The 22,112-nt window shown below is 42.0% G+C and overlaps 1 protein-coding gene across 1 annotated transcript in view; it reads left to right on the top strand.

Annotated features, from left to right (window-relative positions):
* Positions 1-16,147, top strand: part of PDXP (pyridoxal phosphatase) — a 53,126-nt gene extending 36,979 nt beyond the window's left edge. Inside the window, exon 2 of the mRNA XM_085601374.1 lies at positions 7,006-16,147. Coding sequence (XP_085457500.1) covers positions 7,006-7,346 — 341 coding nt within the window. The 3' untranslated portion in view covers positions 7,347-16,147. The remainder of the gene's footprint in view (positions 1-7,005) is intronic.
* The last annotated feature ends 5,965 nt before the right edge of the window (positions 16,148-22,112 follow it).

Raw genomic sequence — 22,112 nt, forward strand, 5'->3', positions numbered from 1 at the left:
TATGCTTAGGTGGACACATTTTGAATGGGTAAGCTTCAGCTCTGTCCCTTTCAAGTTAATGCAGGTCGTGGAACTTCCCCGGCTGCCTTTCTTGCACCGATATGAATCACCACCCAGTATATCTTCTCACCAGGCTTAAGCCATTGTTCTGCTCTTGGAGCAGTTTTCACACCTCGTTAAGCTCAAGCACTGACAGGACAGCTGTTGATATGCTAATGTAAATTAGCCTCCATGAGCTTCAGTCAGGGACATGTTCACTTTCTAAAAGTCTTTTTTCCTAAATAGTTAGTAAAAAAAAATATAACTTCACGATCAATTTGGATTTTTAATAAATATTAAAACTACTCTAGCTTGTCCCAAACCAGAGATAGAATGAATAGTTTAATCTCTATGCCAGTTTTCCTTCTACGACAGCCAGAGCCTTCGACTGTGAAAATAGTTTTTGGTGGCTTGTAACTGAAGGGACATGGAAATTGTCAAATATTTACATGTCTCACGTTTGAATACCTTATACCCTACCGAGTAGGCTACAAGGCCTCCGTAGGGGTGACATTAATACTGAGGTGGAAGATTTTCCCCCTTCAAAAGGGTTATTTTGACAGGTTATGCTGCAAGTTTAAACTGCAACAATCCGGCTACAATGGCAGGCCTGTAATCTTGAAGGGACCATGATGCGAACCTGTAGTCCACAGATAACATTCAACTTTCCATGCCATGGGTGTAGTTTCTACACCATGTACTACAGTATTGTAGCCTAATTAAATCTGCCATTTAATGATTAGCCAACATGTACATGTTTTAGGGCTCAGAGCACATATTCTGGGGCGCTGGCCAGCAGTGCCCCAGTGTGCAAAGTTAAATAAATAAATTTCAGCAAAATAAATGGGGGTGACCACCACGCAAAAGAGGCATGTTCTCACAAATGTAAATTCTGCGAAGCCAACAGTAAAACCAGCCCATCAGACCCTAAAACCGGCCCACACTCAGCCATAAAGCGGCCCACACACGGGCCTATTAGACCAGCCGTTCTGGCACTGCCAAATTAACTGATAGGCCAGTCGACCCTGCATCCCACCACACCCAGTGCTGCTCCAGCACCAAAAAATGGAAATACACTCTACACATAAACGATGCTAGCTACACCATTATTTTTCCTACAGTAGTAAGTCTTACCTCTCACATCAGCTATGCAGTGGCAAGAACTGTCAGCCCATTCACAATTTGTCACCTGCGGCACAGTACATCAGCTGACTCCCCATAAGAGTTCCATCTAATTAGATCTGAAAGAACACTCTCAGAATGGTGACCATTCCCTCAATATGTCTTTTTCTGGACTGGTTGACACCGCCTCTTTCAAGTTACCAAAATAAATACTCTTGGTGGAGTGTCTGGAGATGTACTTTGTAGCTGCTGGGGTGCCACATAAACGGAAATACATTGATTTCTTCATCTTGCTTGTGAAGGTATTTTTAAACTATCTCCCTCTAACACTCCCTTTGCCCTAGTAGCAAATCCATACTACTAATGATTTTGCTTCATCAACTAAGCAAGACACAGGTGAGCCTGTAAACAAATCCATGCCAAAATATTTCCTTTGTATGGTGGTGTACTGTGGAAGATTCGGAAGCCATTTAATGTCTCTCACTCGCCTATTAAGAGACCTTATCAAGTTGATACTCCACAGTGAACTAGATCAGTGTTTCCCAAACTGTGGGTCACTGGTTGATCTTTGGTGGTTTGCAAAAGAGCGATGATTAAAGATGTGTTTTATTTATTTATAAATCGCCGGAATTGACCCCTGAAGGGGTATCTCTGCGCTAGGACAGGCGGCATGTGGCGAACAGTCCATTATAGACTAGAAACAGAAGAGGAAGGCCTTGAGCTGCTTCCTAAAAATGAGATGGTCCGTACACTGTCTCAGCTGTGAAGGAAGTGAATTCCAATAGCGGGGGCCCAGATAAGAAAGGGACTTGCCCCCCCAATTGGGCCCTTTTTAATTCGAGGTACCTCAAGTAGGAATTTAGATTCTGAACGGAGAGACCTCTTGTAAAGAATGAATTTATCCACAAGGTAAGTGGGGCCAAAGTTGACCAGGGCCTTGTGTACAATGCAGCAAACCTTAAACTTCACTCGCTCCCGCATAGGGAGCCAGTGAAGCTTGTAAAGCAAAGGGCGGGAGGCAGTCCTTGGGGGCGCATTGACGATCAGGCGTGCCGCCGTATTCTGGACAACCTGCAATCTATCAAAGGCGGCCTCGTTAGCGGAGGCCAGCAGGCTGTTGCAGTAATCCAGACGGCTTAAAATAAGTGCCTGGGTCAGTGTTTTCCGGGTCGAGTAAATTGAATTCATCTTGTCACGTTTGTTGTGCATCAAAGACAGAGGTCAAATGTCACTGTGTTCTGACAAAATGCTGCTTATTATTTTTAACATGGGTATTGGTGTTTACTTTTCTTTCTCTGACTGCTAAGTGAGAGGAGTTTTTAAAGTAAACTATGTGACAGTCTTGCTGACGTTCATGGAATGTGAAAGGAGAGTTATGTTTTATAGCAAACAACAAAAGTTAAATACTTGTAGATGAACTGTACACAGTAAATGCTAATGTATCTGCTTATAAAATTAATAAAAATATTTCAAAAATGTTTTTTTTTTAAAGAATGTATCGAGAGTTAGGAAAGAAAAAATAAAGTACTTCTTTTGTAATGCTGAAGTGTAACGGAAACCAAGATATTAAAAGGATCTAAACAAATCAAGACACTTTTACTTAATGGTGTGCAAATGATACATGTTCACTGAAACCTGATTTCCACAGATTATCATTTGTGTGCTGTATTGCGTTATCAGAAAACTGTAAGTCTGTGCAAATTTAGTGTCCATTCTATGGAAAATGTGCTATCTGTAAGTGACAGAGCACTACCGCAAGATACTTTAGTTATATATTTGCAAGAGTTCTCCAAAATGTACCACCAGTTCCATACTACGTTCTTACCACTCTTCTGCTGAGTACATTTGCTAAACTTTGTGTGAAGCTAGTATTTTTCGCAATCCCGAAGATTTCAGTGATGTAACCTTGATATCGGCACCCCCACTTTGACAATTGTTCTAGCACCTAACTTGCAGAGGTGATGAACTATGTCCTCGAGTCCAGTTTTTAAAACCAACCCATGCTTGAATTCTAAATTTCCAACCAAGGCCCCGGGTGAACCTTCCAGTATGTTCTGCTGCTGTTTATTTTATTTTTTATTAACTTCACAAAGCCATCTCAACAGAAAATAGCCTCACAATATGTAATCATACACATTGCCCCCACTTGGGTCTGACTTTCACACATGCATTGAGAAATGTGGATTGTTAGCCAGAGATGCTGACTTTAGAACCAGGCTTGAGTCCCAGCATTGGCTCTGAGCAAATATTTTAATGTCCTGTGCTTAAAATAAAATGAGTCTGACCGTATGTAATGTATTCTGGTGTTCATGTAAAGCGTGCCCTTGCCCTATTAAATGTCAGTATATATGGAGTCGAAAATGCACCACTGGGTTTCATATTAACACAAAAAAAGCGCATGAGGCCTTTCCCTATTCCCTGCTCGTCAGAAGAGGTTTTCCAAATGTGCTAAAATCACTAGTATCAATGTCAAGAATTTTATTTAGAAGCCTTGCGATTTTAGCGAACAGATGCTGCAGGCCAACAACCCACACTGAAAAGTGGTCCAGCTCCAGGGCAGTTCATCTCTCACTGTTATGGCCAGATCAATATCTTGGCCACATTCTAATAGACATATCACTACTTTTACAAACAATTGCTTTTAGAGAGGAACACAAGAAATTGTAGCGAGTGATATTTCGGTAATTCACAGCATTTTATAAATGTGTCTCCTACTGTACTAAAAAATTACCCCTGCCCCAATCCCATGTCTGTTAAAGCTAGGTAGGCCGTCAAAATATTTCATTCTAAAAATTGTGGTGGTGTTCTAAAAGTTTGTGAATCACAGGAATAGATGGGAGAGCATCATTCAGCCTTCCAAGCAGCGAAAGACGCCCTGTCTGCTGAGACTACCATTCAATATTTCAATTCTGCCAAGGAGTCTGAGCCTATTTTCAACAAAGGGAACCCATTAGTCCATGGGTACATGGTTAGACTTGAGCTACATATACACAGTAGTTCACCCAGATATCAATTCCTAGTACATTTTTCTTTAATTCACATCCAATTGCTATGTTGCCAAATTTATAACTGTACTCATAAAATGTAATTAATACGCATATGAGAATCCTTAGCTCACACACATTATCAAACAATGTCCTTTTCAATAATTTATACAACCATACATCAATTTGTGAAATGACAATACTGATGGTAGTAAACAGTGTTTCAAATCAGATTCTACATGTAGTCGATGACAGTGCAGTGCGTGTGATCAAATGATCAATGAACTAGTGAGAGTGTACAAAATACTTAAACTTTTGTCTATTTTTAAAAAGTTTTTTGAGCTAGCAGCAATATTTTTCCATCAGGATTCCAAATTATATATTGTTTTAAATCCCCAAAATAATTGTTTTTTGACGTTTCGATCTCTAGTGTTGCTTAGTTAGCTAGGGTCTTCATCCGGTTAGATAATTCTACATATTGTAGAATGGTCAGCATTTTAAGATATCTACCCATGTTTACGAGACTCATGCTTTATGGGGTTGTGACCTCCTACATGAACACTAATTAGGGCACGTTTAATAGCAGTGACTTGTACATCACTTAACTAACTTCCTAATAGTGAGTGTTTTATTACCTCACTCTTGATTATTCTATGATGGAGAGTGCTACATAATAAGTCGTGGGCTTTCATGTGAAAGGTGAAAGATAAGGGATCAAAGAAAACCAACCTGATAACATTTGCTCTTTAATCAGAGCTGGAAAAATTATACCTGTTGCGCATTTACTGACAAACTGGGAGGGATGGGAACTAACGCAGTGTATCCCGAGTGGTCAGTAGTGTGAGGGGAAGCAGTACTTGACGGAGCAAGAAAACATATGCACTTCTATGGCGTACTAAAGACAAATACAGGCATTAGTCATCTAATCAAAAAGATGGTAAAGGAGCTATGCTCCAGGAAAGGGACTCCCACAAGAATAGCCATTGAATAAGACTCAAGCAAATGAGATTGACACGAAAGCTAAAAGACGATCAGCATGAGGCTGACCCAAAACCCACTCTAAGTATTGTAATTAAACACAATAGGCCTTCCACAACAGATAGGACAAGGCTGTCTATACACAAGACATACAAAGGGGACTCGCAGTCTGGTGATTCTGTTCACAAAGGGATATGCATGTATGTATGCTTGTGATACTTGTATAGTACAAACCTAGCCAAAAGGCAGTGGAGCACTATACACAATCAATGGCAAGAATACAGTCTACAAATGGTTTGAACGGTTGTTGGTTTGTGGACTGTTGCTGCTTCACAATGTAGTGTTCTTTAAAGAGGCGCATCTTCAAATGTTTTTTTGAATTGGACCAGGGTTAAGACGGTCCTCATGGATACGGGGATGTTGTTCCAGATCTTGTGTATATAGATGGAAAAGTCATGCTGCTTAGTTTTTCCTTTATTTACACTTCTTTGGCACCAGTTTGGTGTCTTTGCTGTGGTTTTGCAGAGAGCCACGAAATGATGGTGAGCTCACGAACCAGCTGTTTAGGGTGCAAGTGGTGATGGTTTTGTAAATGATTCCGCCCTTTTTTAAGATGGTATGGGCCTGCAAAGGGAGTCAGTAAAAATCCTTCATGATGAGTTGGATCTGCTCATATTTCTTCAAGGCCCTGGATAAAATGTGCTACCAAGAGCAGAGTGTTCTTAAGGGAGGGGGGGGGGGGGGGGGAACTAGTGTGGATTCTGAATTACTATGCAGCAGGGCTGTTCCACCTTCCATCCACAGCAGTCCTGTAAGACTCAATAAGACAAGCTTTTGCAATGCAATAGGTCTCGCATTTGCGAGAGTTTAAGCTATTGGCAATGGAAATGACAATGCCTTTTATTTGTGTTTTCAAAACCAACACATATATATATAAAAGGTGTTGTCATTTCTAATGCCAATAGCACTTTCATAGTGGCTACGCCCCTTTCTTTAGATGCTGCTTGCCGTACTCCGGTTACATCGAGCCGTGTCTAAAGAAAGTGGCATGGCCACCATTAAAGTGAAAGCACATCATGGGGTGTTTTTACCAAGGGCCCCAAGTGTTTCTCGAATTCGCAAACCGTTGTGCTGGTTGCCTATTCATTCTATAGATGGTTCCACCCACCTTAAGTAACCACGTAACGAAGGTTGCTTCTACATTAAGTCAATATGAGACGGTTTCCAGTGGAGTGATGTCAAATTGTCCACAGAAGCATGGCCAATTTGTCATCAGAGGTGGTAGGAAATTATTACTTCACCTAAGGCTCCAGAAGGCCTTCCGCTGTCAATGCATGTCAAACCGGGGTTAGTCAGCCTGGATCCCTAATTCCTTTTCAACACCCTCTTCCACCTCTTATAGAGCCAAGATTGAAACCTGCAGTCATGCGGAAGGATTTGGGGTGGTGAAGTTTGTGTCTAAACTTCTCCTTTTCAGAATGCAGGAAGAAAGCTTTTCAAGACTTGTACAGAGGTGGGGTCCTGATGGATTTCTCAAGCCTTCAGAAGGTGACCTGTGATGAGCCTCAACATGGCAATAGTATCTCCTTTTTTACTCCCAGAGTCAATCTCCCATTAAAAACCTCAAATTCTGGAAGAAGCATTTCCTTGTAATATACCCCCAGAACCCTGAAACCTGTCCCAGCTCCCATGGTAACCACCAGTTTTGGTAGCCATGTATTTTTGTGTCACAACTTCCATGGTAACCTCCAGGTCTAGGAACAAGTATTCATTATCAGACGTCACTTTAGCAGCTTCCGGAGTGTTCATCCTATCCAGTTGTGAGGTTAGGGCTTGGTCTGTGCTTGGAAGATGTTCCATAAGTTCTCTCTTTCTTTTGCAGGCACAGGCAGCCTCGTGGCAGCAGTGGAGACTGCAGCTGGCCGTCCAGCAGTAGTGGTGGGCAAGCCATCCCTCTTCATGTTTGAGAACATCCTGGCCCATCACAACGTGGATCCCTCCCGCACGCTGATGGTTGGCGACCGAATTGAGGTGGATATCCGGTTTGGCAGGAATTGCGGCCTCACTAGCATCCTAACCCTAACAGGTGTCTCGCAGCTGACCGATGTACAGGCCTATGCGCAAAGTGACCTACCTGCCCAGCGCCGCCTGGTGCCCGACTTCTACATTGAGAGCATTGCTGACCTGTTACCTGGGCTGGAGGGATACGAAGAAGAACTGTGAAGTGTGAGAGATTGTCCTTAACACCTCTAGGTGTGGTGTCTGCCCCTGTGTTCTCCCTCGCTTACCCTTTCATGTTGTTGGACCCCTATATCCTACAGACAGAGATGCCTTCCCTTGACTGAGCTGGTGCCTCTGGGCCTTGGGGTGGACTCTTTGAAACTATTGGAGGCACGCTTGGATGGGGTGTGGATGGTCACTGCAACCAAGTTCAATTTGTAGGACACCAAGAATGCACAATGGGGTGTACAGGTAACGTGCAGAACTTCCAATGTACACACTGAAAGGAGTAACTGTTACAGCGAGTGGTTTGTGATCTTTGCTCACATGAACAAGCAGCCGAAGGGAAACCAAGTTTGTTTTGCACTAAGGTTGGTGAAGAGCGACATAGGTCTTGCCAGTAAGAGAAACAAGGCACACACTAGTGTGCATCACTTTGAAGCATGCCTGAGCGGATCAGGCTTTGCTCACACCAGGATGAGCATGGGAGGAGGTCTCTAGTGGCAGCATGTCTGGGAGTGGCCTGGTGAAGACACTGGGATGGGTCTCTAATTGTATGGAGCATGCTTGGGAGATAGACACTTCACACCCAGAGGAGTGATCACTGTATGGAGCGTGCCTGTGGGTATAGAATGTGTTCAAACTGGAGGGGAGGCCACTGTATCTATGTTAAGCATGCCTAGGAGGGTAGGCCGGGGTAACTGGGGTGGGTCACTGTGTCTTTATGGTGCATGCCTTGAAGGGTCCAACTGGGCACATACTAGGGTGGGTCACTGTTTCGGGTTATGTCCCGGAGGAACCAGTTGGGCATTCACAAGTTTGGGTTACTTCCTGTACAGAGCATAGATGGGAGGGCAAGGTTCTGCACACAAACGCGTCCCTGGTTTTTCTCTTCATTGATAAACTGTTATCCATGGTTTGGTTGAACTATTTTTAACAAGTATTTGGCTGGGATTTGGCAATCCTTGGAGATTGGCTGCTCAGCTACAAGGGTGAGTCACTGTATCCAATTGAGCATGCTTCGCAGGGTCAGATTTGGTACCTGCAAAGTAAGTTGTGTAAATAACTCATGTCGCCAGTGACACTCTCTTCCACACTTGGGAATTTACAACTTGCTGAGTTTTGGAGATAGAAGTCCTGGGTCACATAAATTGACACTGTTGGACTAAAGTTCTAGCAAACCATCAGCTGTGTATGAAATAACAGGAATATTATTCCCCTGAAGACTTGCAGTAATCTGGATCCTCATGTGTACGAATATCCTGGGGAAGATGGCTGGTCACACTTCCTGGTTTCTTGTATCTGAAAGAAGCATGCTTTTGCTCACACAATACTATAGGTCTCGATCAGACACCTATTGAGAAGATTGCCATCAAAGGATTTACTATGTGAGTTCCAGCCTCTTGCCCCTAGTATGCACATTAATTTACTGGTATATGTCTTTCCTTGCGTGGTAGCTCAGTTTTCTGCCTCCTTTGAGCACAGTGAAAGTAATACACTAGCTTTCTTTTAAGAAAATGTGGAAAAACAAATACCTAATGTGTGTATGCAAATGAAGGAGGAATAATAATTGAAAAAAACATAGAATTTAATTAATTATTTTTCCCTTGATCAGGAGGGATGCAGTCTCAACATGGCTGTCAAGCTATCCTGGTGCAGCCCGTGTAATAATTCATAAGGTTCATAGACATCGAAACGCATCAGGATTTGATTTATCCATTTATATAATGCAATTAAGACCTGGTGGGCTCAAGTAGAAAATACCTTGCTAGGACGGAGTAGTCCTACTTCTGTCAAAAGCAACAATTTGGCGGACTTCTAAAAACATTCTTCACTTTTTTGAAGATCAAAAAATGCAGCTGTACACATATGTTTTCTAAAGAGTAAACTAGCAGCAGTCTCCTATGCCCTCACAGTGTAGTTAAGAAACAGTAATTCCAGAATTTTAGTCAGAATGGCTGGTTGTTACTTGAATCATTGTGTCTGAATGTCCATGGATTCTTTGTTGTCCTGTTTTCAGATGACTGAGTTAGGGCAAGGCGAACATAGCAAAACTGTATTTCAGAGTAGTTTGCACACCTTATGTTTGTTGTCCAGTTGGAGACGGTGTCCCCACAAGGTAGATTACCTGTTGCTACAGCTGTGTAAACCAAGGGGGCATGACCCTAAATTGCAGAGAAGAAATCTCACTCTCTGCCACTAGCAACAGATTCCGAGTCTAGAAACCTTGAGGAACCATCCGCATTTGCAAGCATCTATCGGGTCATTGGGCCACCCACATAGTTAATTATGACCATTCATCTCCAAAGTTGGCCATTGGTTCAGCCCAATCTTTCCAGTCACTACAAGAGACTGGAATGTTTTGGTTTCTTGCAGCAACCACTCCATGATGACATACCGTTTCAAAGCAAAGTACTTTTGTGTCTAGCCCAGCAGCTTTTTGTTGCTGCCTGTGTCTGCCAAAGAATACTCCATCTTGGCTAGGTAAGATTGTGGGCTTTCCATTCTGATTGAACTAGTGGAATAGAAAATTATTCTATGTTGGCTTCTAATTGAGGCTTCTCCACTAGTGGTTTGACTGTTTTTTAAGCATGTTCTTCAGAGGATCCCGCAAATGTGAAGTGCAGTACGATCCTTTCAAATGTCCTTTCCACATGGGATACTATGGGCTGCACCATGTTGCTAAATTGGGCCTTTTTTAGGCACACAGCTCTATGGGCTGCATGAAATTCTGCAGACTTCCCTTTTTCTGCTCACTGCTACAGTTTTGTATGTGTTCCATTTATTGCTGAATACAGCTCAGTATTTGATATGGCAAGTAATATGTTTCAGCACATAGGAATGCCAAGAATTAGCCTTCAGAATGTAACAATTGCCAACTTTATCCTGGAGAGTTTTGCTGTATGTTTCTCAAGCTGCGTAGAGGCGATAACAGACCGCTCAGGAGGGGTGTTCGGAGTATTGGGATCCTTGCCAGTGCTCCTGGGTAATGACCGTACCCATTCCTATTCTGGGCTGAAAGAGGCATTGGTTGAGCATTTCTCGCAACAAAAATTGATCTGGTGGGCAATAAAAGTAGAGTACTTTTCAATATTGTAAAAAGTTTCTCCTCCCCTACGACAATTAGTCGACCATTTGCTCCCACAAGCGACTGGACCAGTCGCATGGCTTGTTTTTTCCATGAAAAAATAAAAAATATTTAGGACTCCTTCATAGCTCAATCGACAGAATCGGAGGTTGTCATTGGATCTCCCCTTGACGTGTCCCCGCACTGACCCCTCCCTTAAGGAGTTCCCCGTGATCACCTTGGAGCAATCTCTAGCGCTCAATAGCAGAAGTGATTAACCCTGTAGTGAACCTGATTTTGAACACCGCTTAGCCGGAAGGACGCATGCCGCAAACTTGGAAACATGCCAAAATCCTCCCGCTGCTAAAGAAACCCACGGCAGATCCCGAGGCCCCCAGTAACTACAGGCCCATATCACTTCTGTCTTTTTTCTCCACGGTTTTGGAGCAATATGTCAATAAAGTTGCAACGAAATACGTGGAGGCCAATAATTTGCTGCACCTAGTCAGTCGGGCTTCAGAGCTAACTTCAGCATGGAAACAGCCCTACTAGAAGTTGCGGAGACAATTAAAGCTACGCTGGATAGAGGAGGTAATACTGTCTTGGTATTATTGGACCTCTCCGCAGCCTTAGATGCCGTGCCCCACAACAGATTACTGCAAAGTCTCCTGGAGAGCGACATTGGTGGCACGGTATTGAGATGGTTCACGTCTTTCCTTGTTAACCGCTCACAAACTATCTGGTCTCCACCTTTTGCCGCTGCGATTCCTCCCATGAATGTCGGGGTCCCACAGAGCTCAATATTGAGCCCAACTTTGTTTAATTTGTATATGGCCCTTCTCGCCGAGAAATACGGGGTGAAAATAGTGTCATATGCCGATGACACCCAGCTGCTGTTTACGTGCTAGAAGGGTGTCGAATTCAACAGCAACTTAATTAACATCTGCCTTTCTGAAGTCTTCTCCTGGCTCAGTCACAACCAATTAAAGTGTAACTCTGAAAAGTCAGAGATTATCTTCTTTGGTCCACGTCCGTATAATGCTTGGCATAACTGGTGGCCGCAGGACATGTTCCCCCCCCCCCCCCCCCCATCTTCTGTCACCATCGTGAAAAATCTAGGGGTCAAATTGGATGTTGCCCTTTCTACGTAGGCCCAAGTTCAAATGGTGGCTGGGGTCTGTTTCGGGGTGCTGAGAATGCTGAGGAACTTTCTCCCCCTGCTCTTAGTCCTCTACAGGAAAACAGTGGTCCAGGCCCTGGTGGTGTCCAGATTGGACTATGTTAATTCCCTGTATCTCGGTTTCCCTGAGCACCTTCTGGGCCAATTACAGGTGATTCAGAATGTGGCGGCGAGGGCCATCTTTCTGACAGGCCCGAGGACTCGCACAACTCAGCTTCTGTCCTCTCTACACTGGCTTCCGGTGCGGAAAATAATCAATTTTAAAGCCTTAGTCTTGGTTTTTAAAGCATTTCATAAGATTGGTGCCCCCTACCTTGGGGATAGATTTAAACCTTATATACCACAGCGTACCTTGAGTTGTTCTTCTCAGCTTTTGATCTCAACTCCGAAGGTCCTGTGCTCCCGGGTTGTGGGGTAGATCTTTCCAAGCTGTGGCTTCTCGGCTGTGGAATAGCCTACCCATCTCTTTTAGACAGATTCCGGACCTCCTTACTTTTAGGAGGAGTCTAAAAACATGGCTCTTTCAGCTCTAAGTTCCGTTGTAGAGGAATGTTCTGTTTGATGTTATGTAGTCTTTGTTCCTAGCGCTGGGACACGCCTGGGAGTAGTCGTGCGCTTTATAAATATCAGATAACTTAACATCTGATTTGGTGATCATGTAATCAACACAGAAAGTGTAACATATGTCTGCCATCGACTCTTGCACCACAGTTGTTATCCAGGGCTTACTAGAATTTGCAGTCAACCCCCTGGTCCAACATCTCTTTCATACCCTAAGTGAGGGCGAATTGTGGCAAGTATTATGGCTCCTATTCCGTACTTGTCCTATATAGGTCTCTGGCTTAAGTCCAATCATACAGCAACTATCTGATGTTATTAGGAGTCTACAGAATGCTTCACGGAAAGCCTAAGTTTCTCCATTTAAGAGCTTAGCTCTTCCTCAACCAGCAGCTGAACTACTAAATGGAATGTGGGTGTTTCTTGTTAACTGCACCTTCCTCATATGATCCCGCCTTATTGGTTATGTTAATGCAGTACACCTTATTAAAGTGGCCTGTGTTGAGCAATTAGCTCATTATTGCCACTATCTATGTAGCCTATTGTAGACCATTAGCACAATCTTTTAAGTAGTGCACTATATTGACTTTCTCATGCAATGTTTTCCTTTTGGAACAAAAGACAGTCAAACGTTCTTGGCCAAATCAAAGAAACTTCTTAAATCTCTTCCTAAGATTAAGCACATGATCCATTGTTGAGATCAGTTAGCAGACCATTTCAACCCTTGATCAAAGCCAGGTGTCTTTTCTCTCCTAAACAAAATAGCCAAGAGCAGTGCAATTTGTTGTAATATTGTATTTTGTCTGAAAATTTCTATATCCGTACTCCATATGTTTGGTGGGCACCTTTCCAGTCTTTCCCACCAGATCCTGCATAGGTTAAATCATGGTTTTCAGTGACTGTTTGCATCACTCCGTTAAGCCATTGATCTTGGTGTGGTAACATTTATTCGGCTCTCTTACTCTGCAATAACTTTTCAATCTGTAGGCAGTGATACCTCAAACATAACTTTGGTGTGGGAAGTCCGACATTAGTCAAAGCAATTCAGTGGTCAGGTGTGCTTTATCCTGTTTAGTATTGATCTTAAAGCGGATAGAAATTTAACTTGAGAGTGAGAAAGTGCTAACCACATTTGATTTAATGAGGAGTGAAATCTAGCTAGCTTGCCTTTGGTTGGAAACCATATATTTAAGAAGTACTGTTTTTTAGGTTGCTATTGGTCAGAGCTTCTTCTTTGAATTACAGCAAACATTGGAGAATTTCTTAATTGAAATTGTGCACACCAACACCATCTACCTGACCTTGATTTATAAGAAGCACTGTTTTAGGTTGATATTGTTCGGAGCTTTTTCTTTGGGTTAAAACAAACATCGGGACATTTCTTCATTGAAATTGTGCACACCAATATATTCTGCTTGACCTTGGTTCTGGGGTTCGAAGAACTTGAATACATCTCTTGTGTGAATGAAGACGAGGTCATTTTTCTGGATTGCTACATTAATGTATGCTGTCACTCTAGGTGCATGAGTGGACTATTGTTAGCCAGCCTTTGTAGTTTACAACCAACTAAACAAAATGGATTCCTGTTGGCTTTTTGAAGGCTTGTGGTGGAGGTGAAACTGCACTTGATGCACAGCAAAATGCTGTGAACCGTTGCAGAAGTTTGCACTAGGATGTGCTTGTGATAAGCTTGAAGTACTCTGCCATAAACCAATCTAACCCGATGGAGAGACACTGAGAGGACCCTTCTTAGTTTTTAGTGAGAGAGAGATGTAAGGAGCTCGAATTAAGCATCAGTTCAAGGGTCTTTGCATATTCCCAGAACAGCTTTGAGGTGGTCTCCCTCAGACTCAGAGGAAGTTATATATGTTCTGCCTGGCAGGATTTATACTTTTTCTTGTGGAGGTGCTTGGCTTTCAAAGGGGTGGGATCTAGCAATATGAGGCAAATTAGTTAAGCTTTGTTGGTGACATTCGTTATTTGATGCCATTGATCAAACCCTTCCCTGTCCACTGACTACAATGAAAGGTAACCTATCTGGGTGGGGCAACCAAGCATTTGCTTTCTTTGCGACACAGGAGTGGCAGTTCTGTTTTGCCACTACTTGAGTAAATCTTTCCTCTGGCATATTTTACAAAAGACCTGTCTATTTTAAGTAAACTACTTTATTGTTACACATTTTCATCAGAAAGAAAGTATACGTTTTTACATTTGTCTTCAAAATTTATTTTTCTATATAATTTTAATACCGGGACCCCCCTCCTACTCCAGAGAAAAAAACGATGTACTTTACATTCCACTCACACAGTGTTAACACCGTATGGCATTAATCCTGACGGGATGAGGTTGAGCAAGAATGAAAATGCAAAAAATGCAATCGGGACCAATAACGCAGAACTTGGCAGTGTTTCTCAATCTGATTGAAATACTGTAAAAGTAGAGTTAGGGGGCAAATTTAAAATATGTTAAATCTTTGGAGTTGGGAGATCTCCTTTGCAAAGGCGCAGTCTTGCTTAATTGATATTTAAAATGTGCCTTTTCTGTTGTATATTCAGTCTCTTACTCAGTTTTCCTAGTCTTTTGCCCTGTATTTGCAATGTTGCATCTTTTAATTATTTTAAAACCATTACCCATTTTTGTCATTCAGGGATTAACTGTTTTTCATAACAGTAAAATATTTTGTTTACTTTAGTAAATGTAATCTTTTTTGTTTACCTTTTATTTTTTAAAGGCATTTTTTTTTCTAATATCAAAACAGTTTTATTGTATTCTTTATCAAGTTTTTTGAGTGGTTTATTTATTTCAGTTAAACACTTATTAGTTTTCAATGGGAAAACAGTTATTCCGTTTTTTCAACTTGTTTTATTTTGTTTTCCTTCTGGAAAGCACTGTTTTGTTCAACTTATTAAAATAGTTGGTTTACCTGTTCTAAAATTGTCTGTAAAACATTGTAATACGAAACACATTTTTCTTTAAAACATTTTTAATTGTTTAGTCTTTATTTCTCAGAAAAACATGTTTTTAGTATTTATGAATTTTTTGGTTATATAATTTATTTTATACTTGGTGGTAGCATCTTTGTTTATTTAAAAGCATTTTTGCATTCTTTGTTTTCTTTTATATTGGGGAAAAAACATGGTGGTGTAACTCGGGGGCGTGGCCTGTTCCTGGAGAAAGGCCATTCTGATCTTTGTTAGCATATGTTTAGGGTACAGCTGACCGCAGGTATTCTCACTATTATGCATTGTGTGATTTAAATGTTGATGCAGTGCTAAAATACACGTATTTCCCCCTTTCTAGTGCAAGAGCATTCCAACTTTTAAGATTCAAGAAGCATACAGTAGGTACTGTAGCCAAGGCATACTAGTATTAAAGGGTCTTCCCCTTCTCTGATTCAGTAAAAGTCTGCTGAGTTAATACCTTTCTGCAATGGTATGGCTGTATTACTCGATTGATAGAGTGAGAGAACTTGTATAAGGCCAGTTTGGACCATTCCTTATGTGTCAGGCAGGGTAGAGTGCCTTTAATTGATGGCAATAGTCCTGGAACCTGGCATCACTCTCCTCAACAAAGCTTGTTTGTTCAAGTAACTGGATGATTCGAAAATGTCTTTATATGAAATAAACACTGTATTTCACGAAACTGATAACAAAAAAGTACAAAAACTTTAAAAAAGAGGGAAAGGTACATTTAAAATGAATAATTTGGCAAGTCTGTCCCCTTTTGAGAATTGAAGTATTTGGCCTGCTTGGTGGGTGGGTGCCAGAGGCAGTAAATTATTTGTGTTGCATTCACACGTATGTTGCTGTTACCAGTTCCGTATTTTGCTGGTCCAGTTGAGGATGTCATTCTGTATTCTCAAGCCATTCCATAAGATTCTCTTGTCAGTGTAATAACTGATTTGGTATTTTTCCAGACCTAAGCTATGTACCCCTGTGTTGTGCTTTTGTGAAACTGTGGATAATAGGTGGCAATAAATATTCAAGTGAGTGAATTAAAGTAGTGGACTTCACTTTCTTCTCTCAGGCACGTCAGACTACTTGTGACTTGAAGAACTTCTTCCTCGCTGTGCCTATTTGCTTACCACTCTTCACCTTTAACCCCATTCTATCTGTTCTCTTTCCTTTATCCCTCTCTCGCCCATGTTACACATCCCCCAATGTTATGTTCCTCCCTTTTCATCAATTGATTGATTTGTAGCTGTCCTCAACTTTGTATGTAGACTGATTCATGAACCCAAAGGAAAAAATGTTGTATGACAGTACAACAAGGCATGGCTGTACATGTGAAGAGCTCCTTGTCGCCCGGATTGACAGGTGAGTTGAAAAGCTCTTTTTCAATTTACTGCAATAAAGAAGAAAGACAAATGGTGTCCAACAAGTGAATGTATTCTAGGAGTACTATAGCAGTTAAACAGCCTTTAATTTATGGTTGGGTGAAATAATTGGTCCACTGTGTCCTCCTTTTGTCCATTATGTTTCCTTTCCTTTGCCAGGAGGCAGCACATTCCACCCCTCCATTTGGGGTATATTTCTGGTTGACTTTACTTACTCTGGACAGCTGAGCTACTCTGATACTGTTGGAGAAGAGTTGATTAGTTTACTAGAACCTATCATGTGACCTTCCTGTGGGCCACCCACTCCCCTGCATTTTTCAGCATTTGCCTCAGTCTTCTGCAAGGAAAGTGGTCCAATCTAATAAAGCTTAAGCCTTTTCTGCAACAAAAGAAGCAGCCGTGCAATGGCTGCTTAGGTCTTGGTGTCTTTCTCGCTCAAACCATTTCGAAAAGAGAGAATAGCATATGGTACCGTTAAGACATGCTCCTGTATATTTCATTGCTATAAGTAGATATATATGATTTTAAAGTCCTCTGCTCTGGCTAGGATTTTCCTATTTTTAGCTCAAACTCACAGCCAGATGTTCAGCATTGTTTCACCACTAGGTGGTGTTTACATTCTAGCAGATGCAGCTGATACCTTTTCTGCACTTCTCTCTAGAACACAGCCCAAGAAAGGGTTCTTTAGACCTTTCGGCATCAAGGACCTGGTGTACCAATATGAAGCAGAGAACCAGATTGACTACGCACCCACAGCCCACTGTGCGTTACTTGAATATGGTGCATATTGGGTAACGATCAGCCTTGTGAGACTGAGGAATAGTTCGTGACTCTCAAACCCTCTTTCATCATCATGAATAGACACACACAAGGATGCTAGGAATCTACTTTTAAGAGGTACTCAAATTAACATCCTATCCTAGTGCGCACAATGATAGTAGCTATTATATAAAAATAAACAAGTTATTGGCAGTTCTGTTTGAGAGTAGGCAGAATAACAGATTTTGCAACATTATAACCGTATTTTAGGGGTCCTCTACATTGATAAGCCAAACTCCTCCTTTCCCTTGGCTAACTTAACTGATCTTGGCTCCAAAATGGGGATACTCGAGTTTCATAGATAGTGTACACCTGCATACCTTTTCTGAACTATAGAAGCAGTGCTCAATAAAGACAGCAGCTGTTCTTGTCGCTGCAGTTTCGCAGCCATGTTGTAGCTTTAACTCCCATACATGGTAACAAATACACCTATTTTTTTTAGGGTGCAAAATTCATTTGTGATGCCCAACCAGCACACACACTTTTCCTCTCTGAAAATTCAGACTTTTACTTTCAAGTAGTACATCTCTCTATTCCACAAAAATACAGGAAACATCCTTTGCCTTAATGTTAATCCAACAATAACCAAACAAATGCCAATGCTGATCTCTCTTTAAAACCGTCACCCAGAAACAAAACAAAACGACCAATAAAGTTTTTTTTCTATTCAATTAATGAATGTATCAACATGTTGATGTATAACACGTTTTATACATCCTGTTGACTAGTAAATCGGCTGATCTATTTAGCTAAGCTTTGTTGGTCCTGAAGAGAACACCAATAATTTAGTTTGGGTGTTCGAAACGCGTCGACCTGTTGGATTTCAGACCTTTTGAGTGTTGGATTATGGTTTAAAAATTCTTGTAATCTTGGTCAATTTCTTTGAAACTTATTCACCTTAGGTCTTATTGCATTGAATTATTGTCTAGCAATTCGTGTCAATTAGGATTTTTAGTTTATGATTTGGGTGTGTATGAATGAGTGGTAGTGTGGCTGTTAGATTGTATGTAGTTAAGTACGAGATTGGAATGTGAATCAGATTTGGTAATATGTTCTAATGTTTGATTGTGAGCATGCAAGTTTTGCACATTGACAAAATATGAGAGCTATTTGAGATGCAAAATATGTGTAAAGATTTATGATTAGGTCATGAATTTGGTTTTTTGTGATTTAAATAAAAGTTTTGATACATTCATTAATTGAATAGAAAAAAACTTTATTGGTCTTTTTGTTTCTGGGTGACTTTCAAATAAGTTTTCACAGAGAGATCAGCATTGGCATTTTTTTGGTTATTGTTCTAATTGTGGCTCTACCTTGTTGATTACTAGTCCAAACCCTGGTTGTTATAACTTGATGTTAATCCGGCAACTTGCTTTGTTGACAAGATTTTCCCCAGTGATTGGACAGGCCTCTCATGTCTACCTATTGGGCTTACTCTGGTCCACCATGTTGTTGGGAACCCATGAAAACTGGTTTGTGAAGGCTAAATAAAACCTCCATTCCATATCAGATAGAAAAGCTTTCCATGTCCAGCATCTTCAACGGTATTTCGCATGTCAATAGTACAACTATAAGCTCCCCATCAAACTTGTCTTTCTCAATGTTAAAGTCTTTGGAGAAGCTCTTGATCCTTAGCCCTCGTCTATATCCTTCAATTGAATGGAATGGGAAATTCTACAAAGGCAACATCCTCAATTTTAATTGCCCTTCCATCATGAGCAAATCAATGAAGCTGTAAATGTCCCAGGGAACTGTTGGAAGTTGAAAGAAAATGTGCTAAGCGTTTACCAGCACGCTATTTCCCTCATTACTAACTGACCAAATTCATGCTCTTTCTTTTCTGGAAAATAAAAAACCTACAGAATGAGCATACTCACTTTCAGGTCCCTCCCTTTTCCACCTCCTCCCCAAAAAAGCGATTGTAATTAGTCCTTCTTTCTGCAATCCCATACCATCTTAACAAACAGCTTGAAGTATTCTGTAAGCCCTAGCCTCTGGTCAGTCTTAAAGAGTTTTGTGTTGCATCATCACAGATCTTCCTCGATGTTCAAGTTAATGCAACAATGTGCTGCAACTTCATCATTATCAAATACTTTATTCGAATTGAAATATCCAACTTTAAAAGTCAATTACAGTTAAATAAACATAGACATTCAAAACATTCTAAAACATTTCATCGTTAATCATTGTTCATACATTTCCTTAGTATGACAGCTCAGTTTAAAAAATAGGAAACAGAGCGACAAATAAAAGGATCACTAGGGAACTGTAAAAACAGCAATGCAGGCCCGGCCTGAGAAACCTTTCTTCCAACTAAAAGTGGTCTTAAAAAACGGAGTCTCAGATGCGTATACTCAGGTAAAAATAGAATAAAGTGCTCAGTGTCTTGTTCTGATCAAGACTCTCAAATACAAGGTGTACGTACCGCATCACAAGATCATCCCTTGGGGATACTCCATAATTAGTTTTACCATTTTTACCCTAAAACACTTTAATAAAAATCGATAAGAGTTTGACATGTCATATGAGAGATGGCTCTGTGGACAAAGTGGTCTGCGAAAGTGCATAGGCCTGACTGAGACCTTGGACAGGGCAGCAGATTCCCTCTACTGTCGTAATTGATTTAACAAAGGCATCCTTTACCCGGGTGAGGTCTGCTTTCAGAATGGTCATGGGTTACTAAACTGGGATGGTCGGTCTAATTAAAAAAAACTCTTCCTGTCATGACTAATCTTTATAAAACCTGGTCCAAACCTAAACCATCATTTAAAACAAGCATTTACAATGCAATGGTCTCGGCATTGGTAAAGTTAGAGCTATTGGCATTGCTCTTGACATTGTTTTTGTTTATGTTTTTGTTTTTAAAACATTTAAAGAAACGGCATTGTCATGAGCAATGCCAATAGCTCTAACTTTAACAATGCCGAGACCGTTGCATTGTAAATGTTTTTTTTTGTTTATGTGTTTAAAACATTTAAAGAAACGGCATTGTTATTTACAGTGTCAATAGCTTAATCACTCTCAAAAGCGAGATTTATTATGCGAGCATTATTTGGGAAGTTTGGCAAATCCATAAATATGAGGAAAACGCTGCAGCATCGCAAAATGCCAGTGGCCCAGACTAATATGCATGATTAGTATTTGGATCCCATGCCCATTCCTTCTTTGTCCTCTCTGCTGAAACTGCTGCCTGAAGTGTCAAATTTTATTAATACTAAACAAAAATCGCACTACCGTGCCAGGGCCAGACTTGGCGTTGATAATGATTGTTTGAAAAGGGAACTTTGAAAGGATACGAACTTGACCAATTCTGGTTTCAAAATATAAGAGAACACTGTAGAGGCATGCGTCTACCGACTGTTATATATAATTTGGGATATATTTCTTAATCTGTCGAGTTCAGCCACTGCATGATTATATTGTTGTCTCTTTTTGAAACTCAGGAGCAGTAACATTGTCGTGGTGTCACTAGGGCTTCAAGTGGATGCTTTCTCAATATTATATACAAGCCACAGTTACTGCTAATTTATCTTATGCAACTAACAACGATTGACAAAGCCAATAGTCCTAACTTGTTGTAGGTATCATGTTACTTGCTGTATCATTATGCCTGGATGCAATGACAAAAGAGACAGCAAAAGGTGAGGGGGGGCAGACAGGTGAGGGGGGCAGGCTGAGGACAGTTAGTGACTAGGGCAGGCAGAACCAGGGCAGATGTGAGGAGTTAAGAGGTGGGCATAATGAAGCCAAACAGGTGTGCAGGAGAGGAAGAGGTTAGGGCAGGGTTGAGGGAAGTGAGAGGTAGGCAGAGAGAAGGCAAACAAGTGAGTGACAAGGTCAGACAGAGGCGAGGACAGGCAGGTGAGAGCTCCAGAGGGCAGAACAGGTGGGCACAGTAAGAGCACGAAGGTGACGGCAGCCTGGGAGTGGGCACCGCGAGGGTAAAAGTGGGGACATGCAGAGGAAAGGACACGGGTGACGCCAGTCTTAGGTGGGCACACGGTAAGAGGACGCACCCCAGGCGAGGACCCTCAAAGGTGGGGACATACATAGGACAGGGCAGAGGTTAGGACAGGGCAGGCAGAGGTCAGCGCAACGAGGGCAGACAGATAAGACCGACCAGAGGTGAGAACAAACGGGGCACTGGCATGTATGGGCGCGGATGCCACCATGCCATGCTGCACTGGGGATCACGCCGAGGAACTTACCAGGACCAGTCAGGGAGGTCGGGCAGTGCCCAGCTCCGAAAAGCCAGGACCTCGTGGGGGGTGCGAAGGGTGTGTGTCTGTCCGCAGCCCCCGGGCTTCCTGGGGTGTTTACACACAAGGCGCAGTGTGCGCCCAACTGACTCAAACTTCATCACAAGTAAAGCCCAGAGGGGTGTCCGCTTTCAGCCATGATCAGCCCAGAAACTAGAGCCGACGGGGCCCCGCCCCCAAGCCAGCAGAGGGGCAGCATGGGGGGCAAGGCAACACGGGACAAGAAGAGGGGCTCCAGGAAGAAGAGGAGGAGCCGATATAAAGAGAGAAAGAGGGGATGGGGGGGGGGGGGGGTAAGAGGGTGGCGAGGTAGGGAGGAGGAAACGTGGGCGGGAGTTAGGAGAAGGAAATAGGGGGAGAAAGAGGATTGGATGGGAGACGGTGAGGGCAGAGGATGGGGACATGCAGGAGGGATACTAAACGAGGGGAAAGAGACTCGAGTAAGGGGAGAGAAAAGGAGGAGGCGGGAAGTAGAATAGAAGAGAGATGGGAGGATAGAGTTGACGTTGAAATAGGAGAGGCGAGGCGGAAGAAAAAGAGGAAGCAGGGT

Source organism: Triturus cristatus, chromosome 4_2, assembly GCF_964204655.1.
Source record: "Triturus cristatus chromosome 4_2, aTriCri1.1, whole genome shotgun sequence".
Classification (NCBI taxonomy): Eukaryota; Metazoa; Chordata; class Amphibia; order Caudata; family Salamandridae; genus Triturus; species Triturus cristatus.